This window comes from Lissotriton vulgaris, unplaced genomic scaffold, assembly GCF_964263255.1.
Source record: "Lissotriton vulgaris unplaced genomic scaffold, aLisVul1.2 SCAFFOLD_384, whole genome shotgun sequence".
NCBI lineage: Eukaryota > Metazoa > Chordata > Amphibia > Caudata > Salamandridae > Lissotriton > Lissotriton vulgaris.
The window spans coordinates 64034-90728 of NW_028255135.1; the positions used below are offsets into that span (position 1 = coordinate 64034).

The following is a 26695-nucleotide window of genomic DNA, read 5'->3' on the forward strand; positions in this document are numbered from 1 at the left end:
ATGTGACTTCAAGTCAATAATATGGTTTTTATAAGTCAACGTTTTGGTTTCAAAGCACATAGGGCAGGCCTTACATCTGGTACATTTGTAGTGTCTCACCACCTCCGGTAGGTTCCATAGTGTCTGAATCGTGGGTGCAGGTGGTGTTTCCAATAGTGAGCGAACTACGTGGTCTCCGATGTTTTTCGCTTTTTTGAATGCGTGCATTGGAGGATCTGGCATCTCGATGGTGTCTGCAATAAGTCCCCCGTGTTCATTAATAGTTCTTTTGATGTCATTGCTTTTTGTACAATGTGTGGTAACGCATATCATTCTGTCCTTTACAGCTTTGCGTTCCTTGGGTACCAGCAAGGTCTCTCTGCTATTGTACCAGGCTCTCTTCCTGGCTCTTTTTACTAGTCTCTTGGGATAAACTCTGACTAGGAGGCGTGAGATGAGTTCATCCGATTCCCTAAAGAAGTCTTCCTTCAATGAGCAGTTCCTCCTCATCCAGAGGAACTGTCCAAAGGATAAATTATCTCTGAGTCCTCTTGTTTGGTGACTGTTGTATCTTAGTAGTGTATTCTGCTCTGCCGGTTTTCTGTATAGTGTTGTGTACAGGCGGTCTCCATTGACTTAGATGCTGATGTTAGGAAGTCTATAGTTTCTATGGCCGAGTGCATAGTAAACGTAATATCTTCCGACTGGGAATTTAGCCATTGCAAAAAGGATGTGAGGTCTTGTTCCTCTCCTGTCCATATCATAAGCACATTGTCGATGTACCTTCTTCATTCGGTAATGTTATTCTTGTATGGGTTGTGGGGTGATAGGATGTGTCTCTGTTCATAATCATCCATGAACAGGATGGCCAGATCTGGGGCGAATGCTGCCCCCATAGCTACACCCTTACTTTGAATGTAGAAATCCTTTTGGAAAACAAAAAAGTTATTTGTCATTGCCACTTCTAACAGTTCTAGTATGAATTCCGTCGGAACAGTGACAGGTTGTGGTCTTCTTTCTAGAGCTCTCTCCATTGATTCAAGTGCCGGTGTTTGTGGGATACTCGTATATAGCGATCCGATGTCCATCGTAACCAATATTTGTTTTTCTTTATCAAAGGTCTTTTTATCCACCAAGTTGATTACTTGCATCTTGTCCCTCACAACCAAAAATAACCCTGGGCCCAAGGGGAAGAGACTTGAGCCCCATTATGAACACTAGGGAGTGCAAGTGGATGCATTTATTAGACAAGGTTGACACTGGACTAAATGAGCTGGATGCCACTTATGCCCAAATGGCAGGCCTAGAACCTGAATAGAGAGTTCCACCCATCATGTTGATTCATATATATGTGTCCATACCATCATTATACTAACAGATTTGAGATGCAGATACAAACATGCGTTACATACTTGCATACTTAGTATAAACAAGCCTATGACTCTACACATAGTACTGGAGCAATGTGTGGCCTCGATGTGTAATGATTTTGTTAACTGATACCGCTATGTACTGTAAACTGTGATTTTATTTATTCCCATCCGTATATAACGTGTATGAAAAATCTCCTAATATTGTGATTGGCTGTTTTGTTTTGATTTATGTCCACCCCTTGTCATAAGGTACTGACCCAAGGCCCAACACAGGTTTTATTCGTTAATATGCACAGCATTGGCATCAATATCCACATTACCTCGTTCGGAGAGAACTAATACCGCTATGTACTCTAAACTGTGATTTTATTTATTACCATACGTATGTAACGCTGTACGAAAAATCGCCTAATATTGTGATTGACTGTTTTGATTCTCTGTATGTCAACTTCTTGTCATAAGGCACTGACCGCAGCCCCAACACGGTTTTTAGTCGTAAATATGCACGTTACTATTCACATCATCCTGTTCGGAGATTGACTTCCGCCGAGACACCTTTCTCATGGTGGAGTCTATCTGATATATAAGGAAAATGTTTGCGTGATTATTTTTGAGACATCCCTTAACCTTTGCGAAATCCTGTCATCCCAATAAAGTTTTTCACTGACTGAAGGATTTTCCCCAAACGTCACGGCTGGGAGACATTCCTAATGACGACGCGCATTAGGCTTTCATTGGCTACGCAACGGGCGAGCCTCCAGCTAGCATCTAGCGGCAGCACAGTGTGATGCGGCCGCGATGCTGTTTCCTTCTTAAAAAAGTTCAGCTGTAGCGAGCGGCTTGCCAGTCACCTAAAAGTGGAGGAGGAGGTAAGAGATGACACGTGCTCACTCTGTAGAACTCTGAGAAGGTATTCCCACACATTGTTCACCGTGTTAACATGTTTTTGGCTTAAGAAAGATTAAACGCTGTTAGCTTTTAACATTTTTCGAGTTGCGCGCTACGAGAAATGTACCGATTAATGTATCAGTTGATCACACGTGTTATTTAATATACATTGATACGACGTTAGCTGTTTCCTTTTAACACACTAGCCATTTTAAGGCCAGGTTGTCTCTCGGCTTTTGTATATACCGCGCTGTAATGGACGATTTATCTTTCACGTTCCTACGCTTAAATGTGATGACACACACATGTGGAAATGTGACAATATGGTAGTGTCTAGTGCTCGATTAGAATTAGAAGAGGATACGCGTTGAACTGTTTATTTCACTTTGTTTTATCCAGAATGAAAACGGGTTGACTAATTAGCAACCTATTATGACAGATCTTAGGACACCGTTAAGCAACTTCACCATTAAAACTGAAGACTCATGGGCCACTTGTAAAGTGACTAGGTGGTACCACCGTTGCACGTCCCAGTCAGTCCCCCCCAGTTTACTACGATTCTCCATACTGGACAGTAATTGTCCTGCCTTGTAATACATGATTCCATTTTATTGCAGATAATTGAGGAGCATCTTCGCTGCCCGCCTGATACGGCCATTCACAGCCGTTTCCTGAGTAGGTACCATTTGTGGATACCAACTTCATGATTCCCCATATGATAATCACACACACTGAACGCAATTCATTCTATTTTATAGGTGCTCCACACCAACATTTGTCCTGATGTAGACCCCATAATGAGGAACTAATAACCCTGCATCTCTCGTGGTCGAAACAAAGACTACCTTGTACCCTCATACCATAGGAACAGAAGAAATTGATTTATCGTGACCTATGTGCTATGACTATAGGGAACCTTTGAACGAATTTAGGCTGTAAAGGTTCAACTGTATATAACATGAGACCGTGTTCATGTCACACCACCTTTACCCAGTCCCCCACCTACCCATTCACCCCCATTTCCCCGAAAAATTTCCTTTTTTCCTCTTTTTACTGAGAGCACTGTAAATATCAAAATGTATCAAAGGTAGACTTGTATTAATGCTTTGAATAACAAAAGTATTGATCGTATTCTTTATTTTGAATAACGCAATGAGGCTTTTAAAAGGTGACATATGGATCAATATGAATGCTCTGAAATGCAAGAGCATTGTGTAACATTTTTTCTATATTTGGTAATTAAATATGTTGAATGGATTAATTCAGAAATAACCTTTCTTTGGCGAATCATTAATGTAAATTGAATATAAGAGGGACTACCTCGACCATTTCTCTAAACGTACTGATACTTTGACCCAGGTCTGGGTAGTAGTTTTTCTGGGCTAACCCCGTTGAAACTTAACACCGTGAAAAGGGCAGCCAAGAATAAGAACGAGAGCTCACAATGGCCCCATGGGACAAAAACAGGAGTTCCAGGGCCCAAGCCAAGGCCGCCGGTCACAGAACAGAAGAGCAGGCGGGGGCAGCCAGCTGCTGACAAAGTCACAAACTAAGACCCGGACCACGTCAGGCTCAGAAATGGGCAAAGCTAGTGAACTATCCCGAAGGACCCCAAAGGGGGACCGCCCCGGACAGAACCAATCTACTAAGGAGTGGGTCCCCGGCCTCAGGCGGCGGACAAGACAGGGACTGCCGCACCGCCAAAAATGCCTATGGACGAAGGAGAAGAAGATATTTGACCTGCGACATACCGTGACGCCACGGAGAGCAGAGGCCCGAAGGGCGACCACACCGCCCTAGCATAGGAGAGAGCTATGTAATAGCTACCACTGCCCCACATCGGGCAAGTTACGTCCCAAGAACATGGGAACCCTCTTATGAAAAAGTATCCGCATCAGAGGACAACAACCAAAAAGACTCTCGGAGAAACCGCACACGGCTTGCCAATGAGCCAGAAAGAATACACGGAAGGCCTAATCTCAGGCCAACACAGCTGACCAACATCCAAAACCATGATCAAAAAAGGGCTGGACCAGCAGCCAAAGCCATCAAAGCCCAACAAGGGACAGGAAGGTACAACAATCACACAGAACACCCACCACCTGCGTTACTCACAACCAAGCCCCGGGATACAAAGGAAGAATACTGCCCAGAACTAGAGCGGCTACCCAGTCACTGAGGGGGAGGAGGAGGGCGGAGCTCCGCCAGAAACCTCTGAATGGCAGAGTCCGCAGGGGCATGGAACAAAAGGGTGCCATCAAAGGGAAGGTCACTAACCTTTTCCCGAACATTCTCCAGGAACACACTATCCCAGAGCCATGCATGGCGATGAAGGGCCACTGAAGAGGCCATGGCACGGACCAAGCACCTCTGACATATCCAGAGCCGAGCGAAAAATGAAGGCCGCCAGCTCCCGGCCATCCATTACATGGTGCCGGAGATCAACCCGGGTACCCTCACTAGAAGCGGTGGACTGAAGGGACTCAGCCGAATCCCAAAAGCAAGAAGTGGCCCCTGCCAGGACACAAAGAGTGTTGAGAGCCTTCAAGGCCACACTGGTGGAGGCAAAGACATTCCGCCCCAGGAATCCAAACAGCGCGCCTCCCACGACGGAGGGGACAACACCGATGATGGGGAGGGAAAAGCCATCTGCAAAAGAGTGTCCCTGGTCGAAGGGTGAAGAGAAAGACGGATAGGATCATGAGGCGCAGGACGGTGGCGATGCAGAAGGTGCTGCGGCACCGGGTAACCCATGGCAGGACGACCCCAAGCCCCCATGAGGGAATTGTGGAGCGAAGCCTCGAATGGCAAAAGCAGCTCCCAACCACCAGAGCCCTGATGGAGGACCTCCAGAAGATGATCCATGGGAAAGTGGGCCACTGGATCTCCCATGCGCAAAATCCCCGCAGCCGTGGAGACAGCGAGAGCGAAGGCAGCACCTGCCTCCGTAGGGACCCGAGGTGGGGAAAGCAGCTCCTCTGTGGGCGACGGCTGCTGACTAAGACGGCAGTCCCCCAGCCCAACCGGAGGAATAAAAGGCCAGGTCCAGAAAGTGGGAAGGGGGGGCCGAAGAATGAGGAACCTGAGGCACCTCCGACGAAGACTGCGGCCGTGGCGACAGCGAAGAACTGTCCTTAGACGACGCCGGGGAAAAAGCCACAACTCCGCGATCCGTCTCAGAGAGGATGACACCATCAACCGACGAACCTCTGGCGACGAAGAGGCATCTGAAGAGGAATCAATGACCCAGCGCCTTCCCGGAGCCGTAGAGTCCACAACCAGAGTCGGGTCAACGTTGACCGGCACCGAAGGAGACACCAGAACAACTTCCGCCACACCGCTCGGCGCAGGAGACCGAGGGCGGGCCGGAGCTGAGCGGCCAAGGAGCGGTGAAGGGGCCAACTCGACCTCCGACAAGGCAGCCGCCTGCGTGGAGGAAGGAGGAGGGCCTGGGGATACGCCCGACCCCTAGCCAGCCACCAAGGTTGCCGCCTGACCAGAGGACCGAGAAGGACTCGGGACATGACCGAGCCCTGGCAACCTCCCACAAAACCACAGGGACCCCCGCGGAGGTTTGCGGCGAAGCAGAGGCGCCGTGGTCCAAAGGAGGGAACCCCGAAGTGCAGCACCCCGAAGACACCACATCCTCCGAACCTGGAGCCGTACACGTCGACGCCAGGGCCGGATCCGCCGGCGACGCTGCCGAGGGCCCCGCACACGGCAAGGGATCCGCAGACATCCCGGGAGGAGCCAATGAGGCTTGCAAGGCTGCCGCATAGGGACAAACTGCAACACTTACCAATAGGTGAGCGACGCTTCTGCGGCGCGGGAGAAAGACGATGTCTGAGGTGGAAGCGGCGGTTCTTGAAGCCGTCCGCAGAGGACGGCTGCGGCAACAACGCCGACCTAGACTTCGGCTTCAACTGCTGACACGCCTCACAGCCCGTGGAGTTGTGGTGTTCCCCCAAACACCTCATGCAGATGGTATGGGGATCAGTCGCCGACATCTGGCGTTCGCAAGACGAGCACGCTTTAAAACCTGAAGGCATTCACACACTGTACCCAGAAAAACACGTGGAAGAGCGAAAAGGGAAAGGCTTAAATCAGCCAGTAACACTATCCGTGTCCACGTTGCACGCAGAAAAGAAGAAAACTTATCTCAGCGCGCCGGGGTGGGGCTTATGTGGCCTCGCTGACGTCTCGCCCGTGAAAGGACGTCGGGCAGAGTCGCGTGGCGCCGCCCCCCGCGGCGCGCAGGGATGCTGGGCAAGAAAGTTTTCCGTGTCCAATATAACGCCTGGGGAATATTCTACATTAAGGACTCTGCAGCTAGTAGTCTCTATCAGATACCAAGAGTTCCCACCACGAAGAAGCTCACATTCTCCTAATTTCCATGCCTTTCAATGTGCTTCGACATGAGTCTGGCAGCGACCCCTGCGTTTTGTGTCTTCTGAGTAGGCTTAGGTCGGGAGCAGTTAAGCCCAAATTTTGATAGGGGTGGACAGGACATGACACAACTGCCAAAAACTAGAAAGCAGAAGAGTGACCCACATCAACTATGGTCCTGACTCCACAAAATAGCCCTTTGATGGCTCAACTAGACTCTCACCCCCTCCGCGATTTTATAATCAAAGCTTAATTCTTTAATGATCCCCTTAGACCCAACAGGATTTGTCCACGATCCTCCGTTGACTCTTGATTGCTGTAGCTCTGGTTTAGAAAGATTTACAGTAACAAAAGCTGAATTCTATTGTTTGTGGATAAGAAGAACTGTGGATCTCTTGACTTCTGGCCCTCTTCATTGCAGGCGTGTACCTCTGTCACTACCTACTGATTTTATGTGTGATAAGCATCTTGGATTGGAGTTCTCTGAAGAAGCCAGAAGGTGGGATGCTAACCCTATACACAACCCCTTAAATAAAGAAGTAAGAACATTATTGACGTAGTCCTTGAGGAATATATCCCCCTCTTGATGACACATTAGCCCACTCACCTTCTCAAACAAGCATTGGCATAGCCAATAGGTTTCTCTTTTAGGACCTTAAAATTATTTAGTTATGCAGCACAATATCCATGCAACAACATCAACTGTTGCATGGCTAAACACTTATAAGGCCCTAAGACGACCTATTGACTATGCCAATGCTTGTTTATATAGTCATCGTCACTTTTTGCCTGGTATTTAGTGCAATTTTGACAGGAAGTGCACTGGGTTCCTGTTATCCAGGTCCACATTGAAAGATCTCTTTCCCTAAAACTGTTCAATTGTTTCCCCAATTGACAATACCTTTGGCACTCCAAGTCCCTAGTAAATAGCAACCCAGGTAACCAGGGCATGGGTATCAAAGAGGGTCCCTAGGGGCTGCAACATGCATTATGCCACCCTAAGGGCCCTCCGACCCAACCCATGCAGACTGCAATTGCAGGCTGCATGCCTTCGTGCAGACAAAAGTGAAAATACAGCATGCAGTATATGAATGTCACCCCTACAACAGGCCTTACAGCCCTAAGGCAGGGCGCACTATACTGCATGTGTAGACATAGCTGCATGAGCACACGCACCTATGTTGACCAGTTTAATTACTGCAAGTGCAAGTGACCTGGGAAGCCATTTTAAGTACATATGCTGGAAACTGGTAAAAACGAGTACCTCAGCTACATTATGGCTTTACTGAAACCAAATATATTTGGTATCAAACAGTTTGTATTAATGAACCCACACTGATTCCAGTGATGCATTTAATAATACATGCACCCAGGGGGCACCTAAGAGGTGCCCCTGAAAAACTACCAACTACTAGAGTACACCACAGAGGATCCCCAGGAGTGAGGGCCCACGCTCTCGGGAGGTCAGGAACAAAGCCTGCTCTTGCAGAGGGTGTTTTACACCCTTCCAACAGGATGACCTGTAAATTAGCATTCCAAGGCAGGGGGCTTCAAAGGGCCTACCATTTTAGGGAGGCAAATCTGGCTTCCGTCAGAGGTGATGCCAACCCCACTTACCAGTGCCATTTGTCAACTGGACAGACGGGAAAATTATTAGTGAGAGAGGCATGTTCACCCTCAGGCTAGTTCCACCCCGAAGGAGGGCTACCTGATGTGAATGTGAAATGTAGGAATTCTGGGACAGAGTTATGCCCACTTCCCACTGGAAGTAGTCATATAGGGGGCGTAATGACCCCAGGGGTAAGTAGCCCATTGGCTTCTAACCTACACTCCCCCAATGGCCTCAAATCCAGTATTTAGGGAAGCCCCTGGTACCAGAAGGTCAGATCCTGCCGACCTGAAAGAAGAAGAAAGATGCTGAAGAGTCACAAAAGCAAAAACAGAAGACCAGAAACTGACTTGGTGCCAACCCTGCCAGCCTGCCTGCTGTCCTCCAAAATTGCACCAAAGACAGCTCGTCCTGCAGCTGCCTGTGCCTCCAAAAGCCTGGGCGGACATTTAGCCTTCACCCAAAACCCAGGTGCCCCTGAGGAGTAGCGGAGCTGCTCCCCTGCATCATGCAGGCACCCCAGAAGAGCTTCAAGGAATCTGGACTGACAAAATCCACCTAGCCCGAGTTGAAGTGCGGCAACGGTGCCAGTGTGGTCCCCAGACCCAAAACCCACCTTCAGTTTGCCAACTGTGGACATATTGACACCGTTTTCAGTCTCTTTGTGCAGGCCCTCTCTACCACAAATGTCTCTGGTGACAGAAACCCGATGCCTCAGGACACCTCTGCACCTGGCCGCCCCGGATGGAGGATAAGAGGATCAAAGGTGTTTCCACGTCCCCAAGCATCATGACACCTGCGCCCCCTTGTTTGTACAACGGAACTGGTCCCCCAGTCCCAGCTTGCAGTCTCTTTTTGCAGCACTGAGGCGGGCAGGTGCAGAGGTGCAATACAGCATCGGGTGCCCTGTTGAAATCATTGGGGATCGGTCTGGTGACCGATCCCCAATGATTTCAACAGGGTACCAGATACTGTATTGCACCTCTGCACACGGCCGCCCCAGTGCAGCCCAAGGTGACCTGTTGGTGAGGGGCGCTAGAGGGCGCACTGCAGCATGGCCGCACTCTTGTGAGGCTCCTGCCGCCCGGAGCTTTAATCCTGGCATAGATCCTCTTGGCCATCGCCTGTCCCTGCCCTGACCCTGGATATATGCTGGGGACACTCTCGACCTCACTCGGTCCAACTCCTGTTCCGATCGGAGCGTGTTGACCGGAGTTACGGGACTTGCAATTTTCCCCGCTGGGCGCTCTGGAAGCTGGGTGCTCCGTAGTCCGGCGGCCCTGCCGACTACAGTCCGTGGTGCCACACGTGTGGTGGAGGCCCTGTCCCCTCCCCCTCTGACTTCTACTGCGGCTGGACGCCCCGCCGCAGCGGGCGCTTGTGGCCGCTATTTGTGACCGGGGGGACTCGTGAGGAGCGGCGGAGAGGGAGCCACGTCGGACTCCGGAGACAGAGCGCGACAGGGCCACGTCTGAAGCCCGAGGTGAGACGCGGCCATTGAGCAGTCGGGAGTGGCGGGGTCTTTATGCCTGCTCGTGCCCCCGGCTGTGGTGCTCTTCCAGCTTGGTGTGAAGCGACCGGCGCTGTGTGTTGGTGGGCTCAGTGTAGTCCACAGTGTGAGGAGTGTCACCCTGGACTACTGTTTGGCGCCATTTCCCTCACGAAGGTGGCTGGGGGAAGGTATCGCCTGGAGTCGATAGTGCCTGATGTTGGAGCGTAGCTCTTCCCCTTCTGAGCTGAGGCACCGTCCTGCTGTCTAATCTACTGACTGTTGTCCCTGCTTTGAGATACTGACCAGATTGTCCGGAGGGTGCTATCTGCTGGGACCTCACTGGTGCAGGGCTGTGCACACCGTCCTTGGTGTAGCCTCTGTGTGGCGCCTGGTTTCCTGCGCTGTGAAGTGTTCTGCTGCACTACTGTTGGGCCCCCCTGCCTTATATTGCTTATTACTAGACGTGCTCCTCTTTGCCATTGGGGGAGCGGCTGGATTTGTGATTGCTGGAGGGGCCAGATCCCGTGGTGGCGTGGCGACATAGGAGGGCAGGCCGGGCACTGTACGCTGGTCTGGGACTTTGGTGTGCAGAGCGCTCTGGCTGGTTGGACACACCGCTAGGGACTCGTGGCTGTGGACCCTGCAGTCCCTTGGCTTCTCTCTGTGCACCTTTGTGGGGGCTGATACACGCTAAGAACGTGTCACCATGGGGAAGCCTGATAACAAGCAGCCTAAGCTGTCCTTTGACTCCGTGGCGGCCAGGAGGGGTGCTCGTCTGGTGCAAGAGGCCGGGAGTTCGCGCTCCCCCCCCCCCCTCCCGCCTGTTGCTGATCCTGTACTGCAGCCTCCCACCCCGGATTTTCAGCAGATGATGCAGGAGATGAGGCAGGGTTTTGCCACTATTGTGGATAAAGTGGACAAACTATCCTCGCGCATGGACGCAGTGGTGCAGAAACTGGATGTAATGAGGAGCGCCTGACTACGGCGGAACAGCGCATCTCGGATCATGACGACATGGCCGCCACTCATACCACCCAGTTGGCGAGAATGGACAATATCCTACGAGTGATCGCCGCTAAGAACGAGGAGTTGGAGGCGAGAAGCCGGCGCAATAACATACGCGTGGTAGGTGTGCCGGAGACGACCAACGTAGGGGGGAAAATGGAGACGTATGTGGAGAGACTCCTGGTTGGCGCGACTGGCGCGGAGACATTCTCTACGCAATTCATTGTTGAACGGGCGCATCGCTCTCTTGGGCCGCGGCTGGCCACGGGAGCTACACCGCGCCCAATCATTGCTCGTCTCCTGAATTATCGGGACCGGGACGCTGCTCTTCGGGCGGCTCGCGCTAATCGTGCGCTTTCCTTTGAGGGGGTCAACTTCACCATTTATCCTGACTTTACGCCTATGGTGCAGGAGCAACGGCGTAAGTTCCTGCCGGTCAAGAAAAAACTTTGTGATCTACAGGTGGACTATGCCTTGCTGTATCCTGCAAAACTTAGGGTGACTCATCAGGCAAAGCAACATTTTTTCACGAATCCTCAACATGCGGAGGATTTTGCAAAGCGTCTCAGGAGGGAGCGATCTGCGCATGACCGGCGGGATGGGGAGGAACATGAGGGCCACCGATCGGCGGGAGAGGATGATGACGCATAAATGCGTTTCTCTCTGCATGCAGACTGTTATGGATGCTGTTCACGGACATCCGCATAGCTGTGTTTGTGGCCTGGGCTCCCCCAGCCCTGTACTGTTGGAGTTGGACATGGGGATGTTCGATTTGATATGAGTGACCGTTGTTGGGGGTCACTAAGGGGGCGATGGTTGATGACATTGATGTGCTCCGGGCACCCACCCCCACGCTGCGCCTGGGCCGCGTATGCGCCCTGTGGGTCGGAGTGCGGCGTAGTGTGTGAGAGTGGTGTCGTGCACCTCTGGTGGGCACCCCACCGGGAATGCCCCAATACTTTTTTCTGAGTTTCTTTGTACGAATGACTTGTTGTTTGCTTGGATGGATGGATGGGGGGGGGGGGAGGTTATTTGAGGGTCCTGCCGAGTTGGGGTTGGTCAGGTGGGTGGGGGTGGGGGAAGCTGTGTTGGCTTGGTCTGCTGCGAACGATGGGGGGACTGATTTGCCCGCTCTTGGGGGTCACTGTTGCGGGGGTGGGGACGGATGGTGTGAGGCCGCTCCTGGGTCCCCCAGGTTCGTTGTTGCAGGGGGGGGTGGTGTGTTTGCCACTTGCTATTTTCTGAGCTGTGTGCGTGCCTGTTGCACGGGTGCTGTTTTTTGTGTTTGGGAGAGGGGTCTTTGGTGTTTTGGCTTGAAGATGGCAGGGGTGGATGTGGTGCGGGGTTGTCTGAGTGGATGGTGTGTGAGATGGTACCGTTCCACTGCCTTGTCCCGAGAGACTGGGATGGTGCACTGCTTGCGTATGCCCAGATACGCGCGGATTACGGGTGATGTCGACTGATGCTGTGGATACGATCTCGATTTTGTCTTGGAATGTGCGTGGGCTTAATGATGCCAGGAAATGTCGGAATGTACTTCACTATTTGGATAGACATGCCATACAAATAGCTTTGCTCCAGGAAACGCATCTGCGACGTGTGCCTGCTCCTAAGTTTGGGGGGAAGTGGGCGGCAGTGAGGACATTTGCATCGTATTCCTCGTATGCTCGTGGGGTTGCTATACTTATCAAGAAGTCGCTCTCCTTTCAAGAGTTGGGGTCGCATGTGGATCCTGAGGGGAGATTTGTGTTACTATGGGGGAGGCTTGGGCAAATCACTGTACTCTTTGTGAATTGTTATGCACCGAATATTGATACACCTGCTTTTTTCTTTACGCTCTGGGGCCATGTACTTGCTGTGGAAGCCTCACATATTGTATGGGGGGGGGGATTTCAATTTAGCGGTTCAGGCCTTGGTAGACAGATCGGAGGTGAGTCCTCAGTACAATGCACAAGCCAGAGATGTCTTACGGGGCATTGTGGAGGACGCAGGCCTGATTGACAGTTGGAGATATACTCACCCGACAGATAGAGAGAGCACGCACTTCACTGCCCAGGCTCGCTCCTGGGCGAGACTGGACTATATCTTCCTCTCCAGGGGACTGGTGGCAGGGTTGCGGGAGGTGGTACACCTAGCCAGAACGTACTCTGATCATTGCCCGGTTAAAGTTGTACTTTCAGTGCCTGGGCTGCACAGGCCGCGACCGCCCTGGAGGCTTTTCCCATCTGCCTTGTTGGATCCCGTTTTTAAGACAGAACTTGGCGAGGAAGTGGAAGCTTTCTTTCCAAGGAATAAAGGATCTGTGGATAGTGTTGAGGTGATATGGGAGGCGTTCAAAGTCACGATTCGAGGTGTCACCATCTCCAAGAGCTGCGGGGTACTCAGGTCTATTGTTTGACGGCTTGCGGCTTTAGAGGCTGACTTACGACAGCTGGAGCGCGTCCTACAGGCTGGTTCTGATCCTGACCTCATGCATCAGTTTAGGGGTAAGCTCTCAGAATACGAGGAGGAGGCTGCCAGGGAGGCCAAGCACAGGGGGAAATATTGGACAGCGAGGAGATACTGCGAGGGTGAGAGGCCTGGGAAGGTTCTAGCCGCGCTCACAAGGCATCAGAGGTTTAACTCGGATGTGTTGGAATTGGTTTTGCCAGATGGCACACGCTGTAAGGACACTGGGGAGATTCAGGAGACATTTCTCCGCCTCTACGCTCAATTGTACACTACTCAGCAATCGGGTGATGTGAGGTATGGGGGATTCCTTGATGATCTGGCTCTTTGCTGGCTTTCGGACGATCACAGGGCGTTCCTAGGCAGGCCCCTTGACGTTGAGGAGATTAGAGGCGCTATCATGTCCCTTAATAATGGGAAGGCTACGGGGCTGGACGGCTTACCCGCCGAATTTTATAAATGTTATGTAGATATTATGGCTCCGGTACTCCGTGAGGTCTTTGAGGAGTCCCTGGATGTTGGGAGATTGCCAGGATCTATGCGGGAGGTTGCCATCACCTCGTTACTTAAACCAGGTAAGGATCCCCTGGACGTGGGATCTTATAGGCCTCTCTCATTGCTTAACTGCGATGTCAAGATACTGGCAAAAGTGTTGGCGATGAGGCTTTCGGAGCTTATGCCTGTTATTGTACTACCCGATCAGTCCGGGTTTGTGCCTGGCCGGGCGACATCTCACAATCTTCGGACGCTGTTCTCCCTGATCCCCACTATAGCTCCGGAGATCCCGGTGGCCGCCGTTTTCCTGGACGCTACGAAAGCGTTTGATTCCGTGGAGTGGGGTTACCTGATCGATGTCTTGTGCAGGATGGGGTTCCCTCGTATTTTTATTTCGTGGGTCAAATTGCTGTACACTGACCCGGTGGCGAGAGTGGTCGTGAATGGTGTGCTTTCTCCCCGGCTTCCTATTACGAGGGGAACTAGGCAGGGATGCCCCCTCTCTCCCCTCCTATTTGCCATTGCCATAGAGCCTCTTGCCTGTCGTATTCGCCAACTGCACCAACAAAGTGCGTTTAATTGTTTTCAGCGCCAAGTGGGGATTTCTTTATACGCTGACGATGTTACGCTCTATGTGAAAGATCCGCAGGCGAACCTTAACATGCTTTTACGGGAGCTTGTTGCCTTTGGGGGTATATCTGGGATACATATTAACTGGCAGAAATCTCAATTCTTCCCCCTCACTGCAGCGGTTCATCGCTTCCCGTTAGACTACCCGCTGGAGTGGTGTGATTCGGAGCTGCGTTATCTTGGGATTGAGGTCTCACTGAGCAAGGAGGAGATTATTAGACTTAACTACGGGGTCGCTATCACTAAACTTGCGGATAACGTTACGAGGTGGATGTCTCTGCCGTTGTCTATGGCGGGCAGAGCCTCTCTGATAAAAATGGTGATACTACCCCGTTTTTTGTATCTCTTTCAGAATATACCATACTACCCTGGCGCGTATTTTTTTAAACGTCTCCGTTCGGAGCTGATTCGTCTGTTCTGGGGGGGTAAACAACCGAGAGTAGCGTGGGCCACCATAACGTTGCCCTATGTTGATGGAGGTTTTGATGTTCCTGACTTTGAACTTTATTATTTGAGCGCTCAGGCACACTATGCATACCATTGGATGCGCCCCACACCGTTTATGCCACAGATTGCGGCTGAGCAATGGGTTGCCCATCCTCTCCCATTGGAGGGCATTGTCCTGGGCAATGTAGGCGATGTGGATACTCACCAGACAACGGTGACTTGCACGGTGGATGCTTGGAAGCGTGTGGCGAAGCTATTGGGACATTCGTTCCTCTACACACCTGCACTGCCCCTGGCATATCATCCTGCTTTGTTCCTGTTGCATGAGACAGGGTTCCAGAGGCTATGCAAACGGCTTGGGACCCTTACGTGGGGGAGCCTCTTCCGCGACGGCACCTTCCGTACCCGTGAACACTTTTTTGGCAGTGCGGCTTGTTCCCCTCTGGAGATGATTTACTATGTCCGATTGCGACAAGGCCTGCGGACCTTACTGCCTGAGTTCCCTAGGGAACCGGATGTGACCTTACCGCTCCATGTTCTGTTGGTCTCTGATGGGCGACACTTGGTTTCTAAACTGTATGGCGCCATCAGGCGACAGCGAGTTACGCCGGCTAGCCGGGTGCGGGAACAATGGGATGCTGAACTTGGGATCGCCATCTCTGACGAGCAATGGCTGTACTGTTGTGGTGTGACTGCCAATATCTCCTCCAGTTGCCGCTTGAAAATTATACACTACAAGTTCATACAAAGGTTTTATTACACCCCGGCCAGGAAATTTAGATTTCGGTTGTCCGAGGACGATAGATGTGCCCGTTGCCGAGCAGCGGGTGCCGATTTTTTGCACCTGGCATGGGACTGTGCGGCCATTCTGGAATACTGGGTGCAGGTCCATACTGCTCTTCAGACTATGACTGAGGATGGGGTGTTGTTCGACCCCGTGGTCCTGCTATTGGGGTATACTAAGGAAGTGCCAGCGGTCCATCGCCGGTTTGTGGACGTGGCCTTGTTGCTGGCCAAGCGGCGAGTGGCTTGCTGTTGGGGACGGGGCAGAGTGCCGAAGTTCGAGGACTGGTTAAGGGACATCATTTACTGTCAGGACCAATACAACATATATGCGGACATGATGCCTGTGGGCTCTAGGCCCAGGGATTTCTGGAGCCCGTTGCAGTTGTACCTCCTTACTAGGGCGGTGCAGGACTCTGAACCTGAGAGTGAAGACCGGGTGGGGGTTGGCTAGAGCTGCGGTGTTTGTTAGGCTGCACGGGCAACTGCCGTTCACAGTGGTTCGTGGGGAATGGCGGTGTTGCTTTCTTCTATTGTTCTGCTGATTGGGAGAGTTACACTGCGTTGTCCATGTGGGTGGCTTGATGGGTCACTAACTGCCCTTCGTGTGTTGGTGCTGGGGGTATCTCCTCTGATCAAATGCTGAGTGATGGCTCGGAGTGTACTATGTTGCTCTTTCTTACCCTTCCTTTCCAAGTATGAGCTACGGGCCCATACGCCTACTGTACTGTGATGATGCGTTACGCGACGAGCAATTCATGTTGTTATATGATTTTCCATTGATGTCTACTACTGAATTTTGCCTGGACATGACACCTGGTTCCTTGAAGTCTATTGTTGCATTGCACCATCTATGAATAATTGTATGGCTTTGTGTATGTACCACTACTATCTCCTGCTCGTTTTCCAATAAAGGTTTAAAAAAAAAAGGTGACCTGTTGGTGCTGCCTTGAACTCTGTCCCATACTCACCTTAAGTCCAGAAGATTGGTCCTGTAAGTCGCTGTAAAATACCTATATGCAGTATATGCCTTTCCTCCATAAGATAACATTATTGCTTCAGAAATTGCACTAAGTATCGACTTTTGAAAACTGTGAATATTTCTAACTAAAAACATACTTAACTGATTGTGATGATTCTGGTGCCTAAATTTATATAAAGATATGTGTTATTTTTATAAATTGGTGTGGATCTCCTTATTGAATCGTGTGTATCATTTATTGACTGTGTGCATGCAGCAGATGTCTAACAATCCTCCCTGATAAGCCTAAGGCTGCTCGACCACACTACCCCCTAAGAGAGCACCTTGGGAATGCTACTGTAAACCCCTGTCCACTTATACGACATGCCTGGACTCTTTGCAGACCTTGCAGAGTATACCTCTTTTTGGTATACTATATAAAGAGCCAGCTTCCTACACTACGGAACTATGATGTCCTGGAATGTCTGAGGCCTCAAAAACTCCTGTCCTATGCCAACAACCACAGTGTCTACATTGTCATGTTTCAGAATATATTGTGATATACACTCAGGCAAAGACCACATTCTGCCCAGAATGATTGGAAGGATATATGGAAATTGGAGTGATTCTGATTACTAGGCACACTACACTTACAAACTTACAGTGTATTGACCAGTATAGGACATGCACATCTACTGACGGAAAGGAAGAACAACATTGCCTTCAAGCGATTATACTTCGTTTTGTGCATCTGCTGAAACCTATACTTTGGAGAATGTTCAACTATTCTCGTTCGGAGCAGGTGGGAGGGGATCTGATGAGACGTTCCTCTGCGGAATATCGAAGAAGAAAAATCAATGGGGAGATGTCACTTACAAACTCAGTGTCCTGCAGCCCAAAGCATATTCATCAAAACTGGAACAAGTAATAACAAGCACTGGCATAGCCAATAGGTCTCGCCTTTGGGACCTTATAAGTGTTTAGCCATGCAACACTTAATGTTGTTGCACCAAGGATATTGTGCTGGATAACTAAACACTTATAAGGTCTCAAAGAAGGAGACCAATTGGCTATGCCAATGTTGGCTTTATCTTACCCATGTGGGTTCTTTTTCATGCCTGCCTTCACACTTTATCTCTCTTTTCTTATCTTCATCTTTCAATTTTGCTTTTCTGACTTTCGCTCTCTTGCTCTAGGTTAAAAGTCTGCGATTGAAAATAAATCCTGGTTCCCAAAAAGTAGTGCCAACTCCTAGGACCCTCCCTTAGCACAAATTAAGCTCTTCCGTGGGGTATGCCACTGTGGAACAAACCAGCTCTGCTGATATGAACTGAAAGATTCATACGGTTTAATCCGAAACTTTGCAGGAACCTAACGCAGAGTGTGTGTTGTGCTGGACCCGCAATCCGACCAGTTTCAACGAGGCGTCAACAAGTGTAAACAAAATATTTGAGGCGCAGCCCTTTTAAGAATTCAACTCATTTGGATTTACGCACAGTCGACCACGGCGCTTCCGCTTCGAAGCAACCCTCCTGACATGAGGTGTTGCAGAAATCTAACAATTACTTTTGAGTCATAATTGTGTATAATTGGACCATCTTTAGTAAAATGTCAATCACGCCACCGAATAACCTTAAGATTTCCCTCGAGCTAGAAACTAAAGGTCAAAGGGAGAGGCAACGAGAGCAAGAGGAGAGAGAGGGAGGGGGTTGACAGTGAGTGAGACGGAAGAGAAAATCTGAGATATTCAAAGAGAGAACTGGAGAAAGAAGAGGTAATGGAAAAAATTAGAAATGGAGACAAGAAAAAAGGGTTGAGGAGAGGTAGAGAAAGTGACAGAACTAAGAACGTTCAGGGTTGAAAATAACAAGGGATAGAGAATGAGAGAGAGAGAAGGTGAAGTAGAGATAAACAAGAATGTGACAGGGTGAGATAGGAGGAGAAATATGAGGGAAACGACAGTGTGATAGAGATATAGCTATTAAGAAAAACGCTGGAAAGACAAAAAAGACAGGAAAAAAAGGCAGCTAGAACCCTGGAGCCCCAAAGTGCGTCGGGCATAAATGCAAGGCATTTTTCACATCACTGAGTTGCAGACGGTAGAAGGGATTGCATATAATCCAGTTAGATAACATTTGTTTCCATCTGCCCGCAAATGCGTGTCTTACACGTTTGTGCATTAGTAGGCTTAGGGTCAGTAATGCCAGCTGCGGTCGGGGCGCTGTGCCTGCGCTAATCTGGTCTGCTGTAGCCTAGAAGCGGCCCAGGGGTGTGAGGGCAGCCCCAGTGAGCGCGGCCACGAAAACTAGAAAAAACAAGCACGCGAGTGGTGCGCGTGCGCGCCACAGCGAGCGATCAGTTTTCAATTATCGCACCCGTGTCTTGGCACGATAATTGAAAACAGATATGGCCTGTGCGGGTAACCGCAAGAAATAGGCTGTGGGCGGAGCAAAGGTGGGACATGCACCTGCCTTTGCCCAATTGCGTGCTGTCTTTCTTAGAAAAACGCGCACAAAGGCCAATAGCCTGGGAGAAAAACAGAAGCACACGCACAAGCGTGTGGTGAGCTTTCTGAAGCCCATTACTAAAAGTCTCGCAAGCAACGCATTCGCGCTGCTCTAGGCTAGACCTCAAAAGAGAAAAATGAGAAACAGGAAAGAATAGGAAAGAGAAAAAAAATGTACACGGACCAAGTGAGATAGGATGAAATGGATAAACAATTAAATGCTAAAATGTACAGCCATAACAGTTGTTGATATCCCAAAGGGCACTCTACCTTGGGTGTCTTGCATCTCAGTTTCTTCTCTGTATTTACTGGAGTAACCAGAAACAAAGAAAAAAATTAGGTGACTGAAACAGTTAACTATTTGAGTTAATCACAAAACACTGTAGATCTTATGAATGCTAAGAGAGATATTAAGAAGATTTGAAATAAAGTTAACCGCAAGAGAAAACATGAAAGCTGTAGGTAATTTCTCTCAAAATAAATCTGTTTTGGTCCACTACTGTGAAAGTGTATTTTACTGTCAAAAATACAGCTACATCAATACACCTCTGTATCTCGTGAGGGGTCAGGGAGAAGGGGTGAACGGAATGTACCAAGGCGGGTTGTAACACATCTCCCTTCCTTATAATGAGTACCCACAAAGCGTACCATCAGGTACGGGTTCACAACAAACTGGTCGGCTCCCCAAGGGGGAATAACAGGTGTTCCTAGGAAGAAAAAGGTTATGGCTGCACTTTTACAATGTTGTCAAAACTCCACCATTGACCATTTTCAAACTGTACAACATTTTTTAACACTTTGACAATCCTGCCGGGGGAGTAGAACTTGCTGATGTCAGTTCCCAATTTAGTGTTCCTTCTGGCTTGCGCCATGTCCCCCACTTCTCACCTTTGAACCTTCACACCATGTTTCTTATCGTACCACTGTTTGTACTTAGTTTGATGTTGTTTGACTTTCTCTCCTGCCTCCTCCTAATCTACATCCCTGACATCTCCCCCATTTAACCAACTGGGGTTAAACTTAGTACTGGGCTCCCTCCCACGTAAAGACACAAAAGGAGAGACCCCAGTTATTCTATTGGGCGAAGTGTGATAGGCCCACAGACATTCCCTCAAACAATTCTCAACATCCTGTCCATTTACAGTAGCCAGCTGGATATTCTCTTTGATGACCCTATTAGCTCTCTCCACCATGCCATTTGCTTTGGGGCAATAAAGGGCTGTGGTTTCATGTCTGATGCCTGAAATTTCCAGAAAACTCTGCATTTCCTCGGAGGTGAATTGTACCCCATTGTCGGTAACTAATGTGGAGGGTATACCTTCTTCACAAAACACTTCTTTGAGAAATTGGATCACTGATCTGGTGTTGATGCTGTGCACAAATTTTTGCTTTACCCAGTGTGAAGTATAGTCAATCAGAACCAACATGAACCTTTTTTGCACACCTAGATTCTGCATAGGTCCAATGATGTCTAATGCCAATTTGCTCCATGGCTTGGTTGGAACACCTACTGGAGAAAGTGGAGACTTGTGTATTATTTTCGACTTGTCACTTTTAGCGCATGCCCCACATTCTTTCACAGCTTCCTCCTTCATGGTGACCATTTTGGGAAACCAAAAATGTGTTCTTACTCTAGCTTTTGTGGCACTTCGCCCAAGGTGACCTTCGTGCGCCAAGTCTATGACTCTCTTCCGTAATTCTCTGGGCGGAATTACTCTGTTATTTCGGTACACTTTTCCTCCAATGACACTCAATTCATTCCGGACTTCCCAAAACTCTTCTAGTTCTGCTTCAACTTCTTTTTTCTTGTTAGGCCATCCTTTCTTGACTTGCTCCATTAACACCTTAAGTTCTTTATCTTCCTTCATACTGTCTTCCCACTCTTTCTCTGTGATGGCAGGAAAAGCCACCATCATTATTGGGCTGTCCAGGGCCTCCTCAGGTTCTTCCTCCTCTGGTAAAGGTGATCTCGAGAGAAAATCTGCAATTGTATTTTCCTTGCCCGGCACGTGTTCGATCTTGAAATTAAAATGTTCTAATCCCAGAATCCACCTGCTGATGCGTGGGGTGCAATTTTCCAGGCCTTTCACCGTAAATATATACGTGAGGGGCTTGTGGTCCATCCGTATCGTGAACCTCAAACCCCATAGAAAAAATTTGAAATGCCTGACCGCCCAAAAACACGCCAGGGCTTCTCGTTCGATTACAGAGTAGTTTTTCTCCGGTGGAGAAAGGCTCCTGGACGCATAGGAATGACCTTTTGCTCACTACCATCCTTCTGGACTAGGGTGGCACCCAATCCATAGTTTGATGCATCTGTTCGAGAATGGTTTTTTTAGTTGGATCAAACGTACCAAGCGCTGGGGAGTTGATTAGATCCTCCTTTAGAGCGTTAGCGACAGCCTCTTGCTCCTCACTCCACACAAATTCCTGGTCTTTTTTCAACATCTCTCTCATGGGCTCGCACTCTGTTGCAAAATTGTCCACGTACTAAGACATGTACTCCATGAGCCCTAAAAAGGATTTGAGTTCCTCTTTGTTACGTGGACTTGGAGCCTCCTTCACTGCACGAATTAAACTTCCCTTTGGTCTGAATCCTTGTTCTGTGATGGAATGGCCCAAATATTCGACTTGTTGCACTTTTATTCTGCACTTTTCCTTTTTGACTGTTAGACCTGCATCCATGAGTTTTTTAAAGACTTGCCTTAGCACATTATCGTGTTCTTCTGAATCTTTTCCATATACCAAAGTGTCATCTTGGAAACACATAGTGTATCCTACGCCTTCGAGGATCTTCTGCATGACTCTTTGGAAAATGGCCGCCGCTGACGCAAGGCCAAACGGCATCCTTTTACACATAAAAGCTCCGAACGGCGTAATGAACGCTGTGAGTGGCCTTGAGTCCGGATGCAATTTGATCTGGTGGTACGCCATGGATAGATCTATTACACTGAAGTATTTTGCAGGGCCCATGGTGCTTAGCATCTCATTTATGACTGGCAAAGGGTGTCTCTCAACCCAGATACAGTCATTTAAACTGCGCAAATCCACACAGAGGCGGATGCCTTCACCGTTGAATTTGGCTGCGAGAAAAATAGGGGCCAACCACTCAGAGCAGCCAATGGGTTGAATAATGTCCAAGTCACACAACTTGCGCAGTTCGTTTTCTAGAGGCTCTTTCAGTTTAAAGGGCACGGTGCGCAGGCCATGCACCACAGGTTTGGCATTGTGCTTTAGTTTAATCCTATGTTGGAAATTGTGCAGACATCCTAGCTCCTCTTTGAAAAGCTGTTTGAATTCTTCACAGATCTTTTCGCTTCCCGGAAACTTTTCTGTAAGCAAGACTTGTTCCACACTATTAGGGTCCAGTATGATTCCCAACTCCTTTTGATGAACCCATCCCAAAAGGTTTGAACCAGACTTAACTACACATATTGTCCCATAGGTTTTCCTATCTTTGAATTGCAGCTGCACATCCTTCATCCCCAGCAGGGGTATATTGCCCTTGTTGTATCCTGAAGGAGAGATATCAGGATTTTTTAGATCACTAATCTTATTTTCCCCCATGGACACATAGTCATCCTTATTAATCAAGGTGAACGGAGAACAGGAATCTGCAAACATTTCAATACGTTCATCATTAACTAATACATCGCATTTTGGATAAATGGAATTCACTGTGTCATCAACATCCTTTACCTGCAAAATAAACTTTTCCATTTTCTGTTCAATACATTTTACTTCTTTATTTGCACCCCTTTCAGTACCTCTTTCGTTATCTCTTGAGTGTAACTCTCCATCACGGCACACTCTGGCAAAATGCCCCCTCCTATTGCATTTCTTACAAGTGACATACCTGGCTGGGCATTGGAAATAGGTGGCAAAATGGTTGTTACTGCAAAGAATACTCAATAACATCAATAATCATATAGATGCTCAGAATTAAAAAACAATTCTGTTTGAGTTACTGCACCTATAATCTCAAATGGTTACAGTAATATGTGCTCTGCGTATATTTACATCCCTGGCTAGGTCGAGATCGCGCCATTAACTAACCAAATAAAAACAAGTATTGGCATAGCCAATAGGTCTTACCTGTGGGACCTATAAGTGTTTAGCCATGACACAGATGATGTTGTTGCACCAAGGATATAGTGTTGGATAACTAAACACTTATAAGGTCCCAAAGGCGAGACCTATTGGCTATGCCAATGCTTGTTTCAGACATGTCTTTGCAATGCGTGCCTGTGACTTACAATTTGTGCTGTGTTTATTAATTATATTTCTCTAATCTACTAAAACTCGTATCTGCTTCCCTGCTCCTAGGCCCTAACTCCATTCTTGCTCTCTATTCTGCTAATGTAAACATCTTGTGCCTGTATTCGTCCTTCCCCTCGTACAATTCCACATGTCTTTCGGATGATGCTTGCATTGACATGAGGAGGCAGTGTCCATTTTCTACACTCATTATAACAAGTACTGATGAGAAAATCAGCCGAAAGCACAAAGCCTTTGCCTTATAGCAGGAAAGTGTTCTCAGCTCAAATATACCAGCAGACAAATCAGGAATCTAAATAAGACAGTCTCTCATAAAGAGAAGACATCAGAAACTCGGGGACAACTCTCCAGCCAGAAAGTCGCAGAAGGAATCCACTAGCTACTCTAGAAACACGCACTAATATAAACACGTAAATTCTATGTTGCAACATTATTTTCTTTCTTTTTCTTCATCCTCCAATAGAATCTCAGCAACTCCTGGGAATAAGCAAACCAGCCACTTTCTCAGGCTATTACTATAAGCTAGGTCTCATTGAAAACAAATGAACCAAATATATGAAGGTATTTGACTGTTTATCATTTCTTCTCTAATTTTGAAAAAACTTTAATAAAAAAATGAGATACAAAAAAGGAAATGTACACGTACAGGTTGTGTGGACCAGAGTGAGGGGAAAACATAGGAACACAAGCAAGTGCGTGGTGCGCGCAAAAACAGATGGTAGAACAGATGGCCCCTCCTCGTAACCTCAAGAATAGGCCGTGGGCGGATACATGCAAACGCCTTTGACCAATTGCGTGATGTCTTTTTTAGAAAGACACATGCAAAGACAAATGGAAAAAAACACATGCACTGCCGCGTGGAAACCCCAGAGCGATTCCAAGAAGTCGTTATCCCAGAGCAGTGCATGGACGCTGCACTAGGCTCGACCTAAAAATATGCAGATGAAGTGGGCTCAGAGGAACACAGTGAGTAGGAGGTTAGGCCTTGCAGAATAGTAGACACATAGGGAGGAAAGACGTTACTAGGCTTCAAACCACAAAACAGACAAGGACAGGTAGTGCAGGGAGCATGACAATATATCAGTAACACCTGCACTTGAGTCTCATTCCATAAACGTGTGGTTACATGTTTTTGCAGAAGCAAATAATTTTTGCTGAAACGTTAGAACAATGTGCTTGAGCAAGCAATTGATTTGATATGCTAATGTATGACGTTTGTGGTGTTAACAGTATATAAGAAACTGCCTGTTACATTGGGAGTTTGATTTCAGGTTCCAGTTCCATGGAGCTGACTGACAACATGCACATATTTGATAAACTCTATACTATATTGCCAACAGAAGTTGTGTTGTCTTTTTCTTTCGCCCAGCAACACTCTTTCCATGGGTCACTGAACTGACTCCTTTCTCGCTCATTATCCCAGCCTATTTATAATAGGAATACGTGGGCTGTTTTATTACTCCATTGACTGTGATTCTAACAAATTTATTGTTCTATTACAAATTCAAATATCAATTGATGGATTATATTAACTTTTAATACTGAATTCTAAAAAGTAATACCTTACAAATAAAAGATGAAAGACTAAAAAAGAAATTGTCAAAATAAAACTGTTTAACTCACACTAATTCTATTAATTGACTAAAACTGAAAAACTTTAATGATTTGTGGCTATGTAGATATTTGCTCCTCGTTTCTCTTTGTCGACCAACAAAGGTCCATACAACCAGTGGCAGGCCAGGGGTTAGTTAAGATTATACTCAAAGATTGAGATACAGGAAACCCCGCTCCCTCACCACCTTACAAAATCCAAATTACGAGTCTTTCTGTCTCCCCAGGTGGATTATACAAGAAAGTTGGAAGACTAATTCTTCGGTTTATGTGAACATCAAACATTTACTGGAACAGAAAAGAAGTCTTTAGGACCCCTTCTTTCTGCAAACTGTAAATGGCTCTGTCGGCAAGATAGTCTGAATCTAACTAACTCAATAAATAGTCATGATAGCTACAAAGAAGGATGTTTTCAAAGTTATCAGTTTAGCACAACTGGAGACAAATGATTCAACGTGCTGTGACAGAAACACCAAACCTGCTAGGACACAAGCTTCTAAATGCTAAAAGAGAAGACTTAGATGAGTCCACTGGTAGGCAAGGACAGGCAAAATAAAATAAGGTAAAACACAATTCTGCATTTGACAAATTAGGTGTGGGTCTGTTTTCCAATAACGGTTAATGACAGAAGCAGAGACATTAACCCTTTCGATGCTGATGACGAGCTCAGCTCGTCATCACCCACGGGTGTCGTGTGCTGATGACGAGCTGAGCTCGTCATGGAAACAGCAAAATGGCATTTTCCAGCACAGGGGGGGAAAATGGCCAGAAGTCATGTGGTTAATATTTATACTTTCCATTATTGCAGGTACCTATATAACAACCAGATTTTAAGTGATGGACCTAGCAGTTTCCAGCTGGCAAGCTCAGGCACAACAGTAATAAATCAATCAACGCTGGAAACAAATATTATTGAATCCCTTTTACTGAAAGGAAATATCCTGTAGGAGAGGTGGAAATGATGGAATTAACAGAGGAAGAGGCAGAGAGTATAAGAATGGGAGGTAGCAGCAAAGAACCAAAATCTATTGAGCCAAAGAGGCACTAATAGGCTCATCTTGCAAGGGGCATTCTATCTAATTTTGTTAAGAACCTTTGAAATGTCTTGTCAAAGACTTACACAAATGTCCAAATTAGGACACAAGGTTTTTATAAAACAGGAAAGCTTTACCTTTTCGTAAATTCATGAAAGGTAAGGGAGGATATTGAATTTACGTAGAGAGAACATTACTCAGTCTATAGTGACTAGGTTTGAAAAAGCATATTTTCACTGATGCTTGCTTGTGCAGAGCATTGTGTAGCCTCCTGAGGCCTTTCTACCTCCATTTTTGATGCACTGGCTCCATGCTACTTCGTTAAAGAGGAACCCTACTATATGTTCTAAAATCATGTCACTGCAGTCGAAACAAAGAGGAATAAGTCCCAGTTTGCTTGTTCACAGAAAACCTAGTAGTCTTGTCCGAAAGACCAGAATCATTTTCACGTGTAGTGACAGCAGGGAAGACATCCACGGCTATCAAACCATCCTTGGGCTCTAGAATGCTGATGCGAAACATCTTCGTTTCCTGTGACCCAACAATTCAGAGTAGTAGTCTGGTAATCTGAGGCATGCCCTTTTCTGCATCTGCAGAGGCAAACATACTACTATTATCTAGGCGTCTATTACTCTGGCATTGGCACCTATATACCACAAAAACTTGCCATAGTGCTGAATTAGTGCATGAATCTATCACACCAAGAGCATGATTTGTAGTCCTGCTCAGCTTGAACCTCTCCGGTGAACCAGCCTTCTTTGCAACCAACA

At 47.8% G+C, this 26695-nt stretch overlaps 1 protein-coding gene across 1 annotated transcript in view; it reads right to left on the bottom strand.

Annotated features, from left to right (window-relative positions):
• Positions 1-26695, bottom strand: part of LOC147659219 (uncharacterized) — a 231440-nt gene that overhangs the window by 52346 nt on the left and 152399 nt on the right. Inside the window, exon 9 of the mRNA XM_086951880.1 lies at positions 19273-19310. Within this exon, the coding sequence (XP_086808006.1) occupies positions 19273-19310 (38 nt within the window). The remainder of the gene's footprint in view (positions 1-19272; positions 19311-26695) is intronic.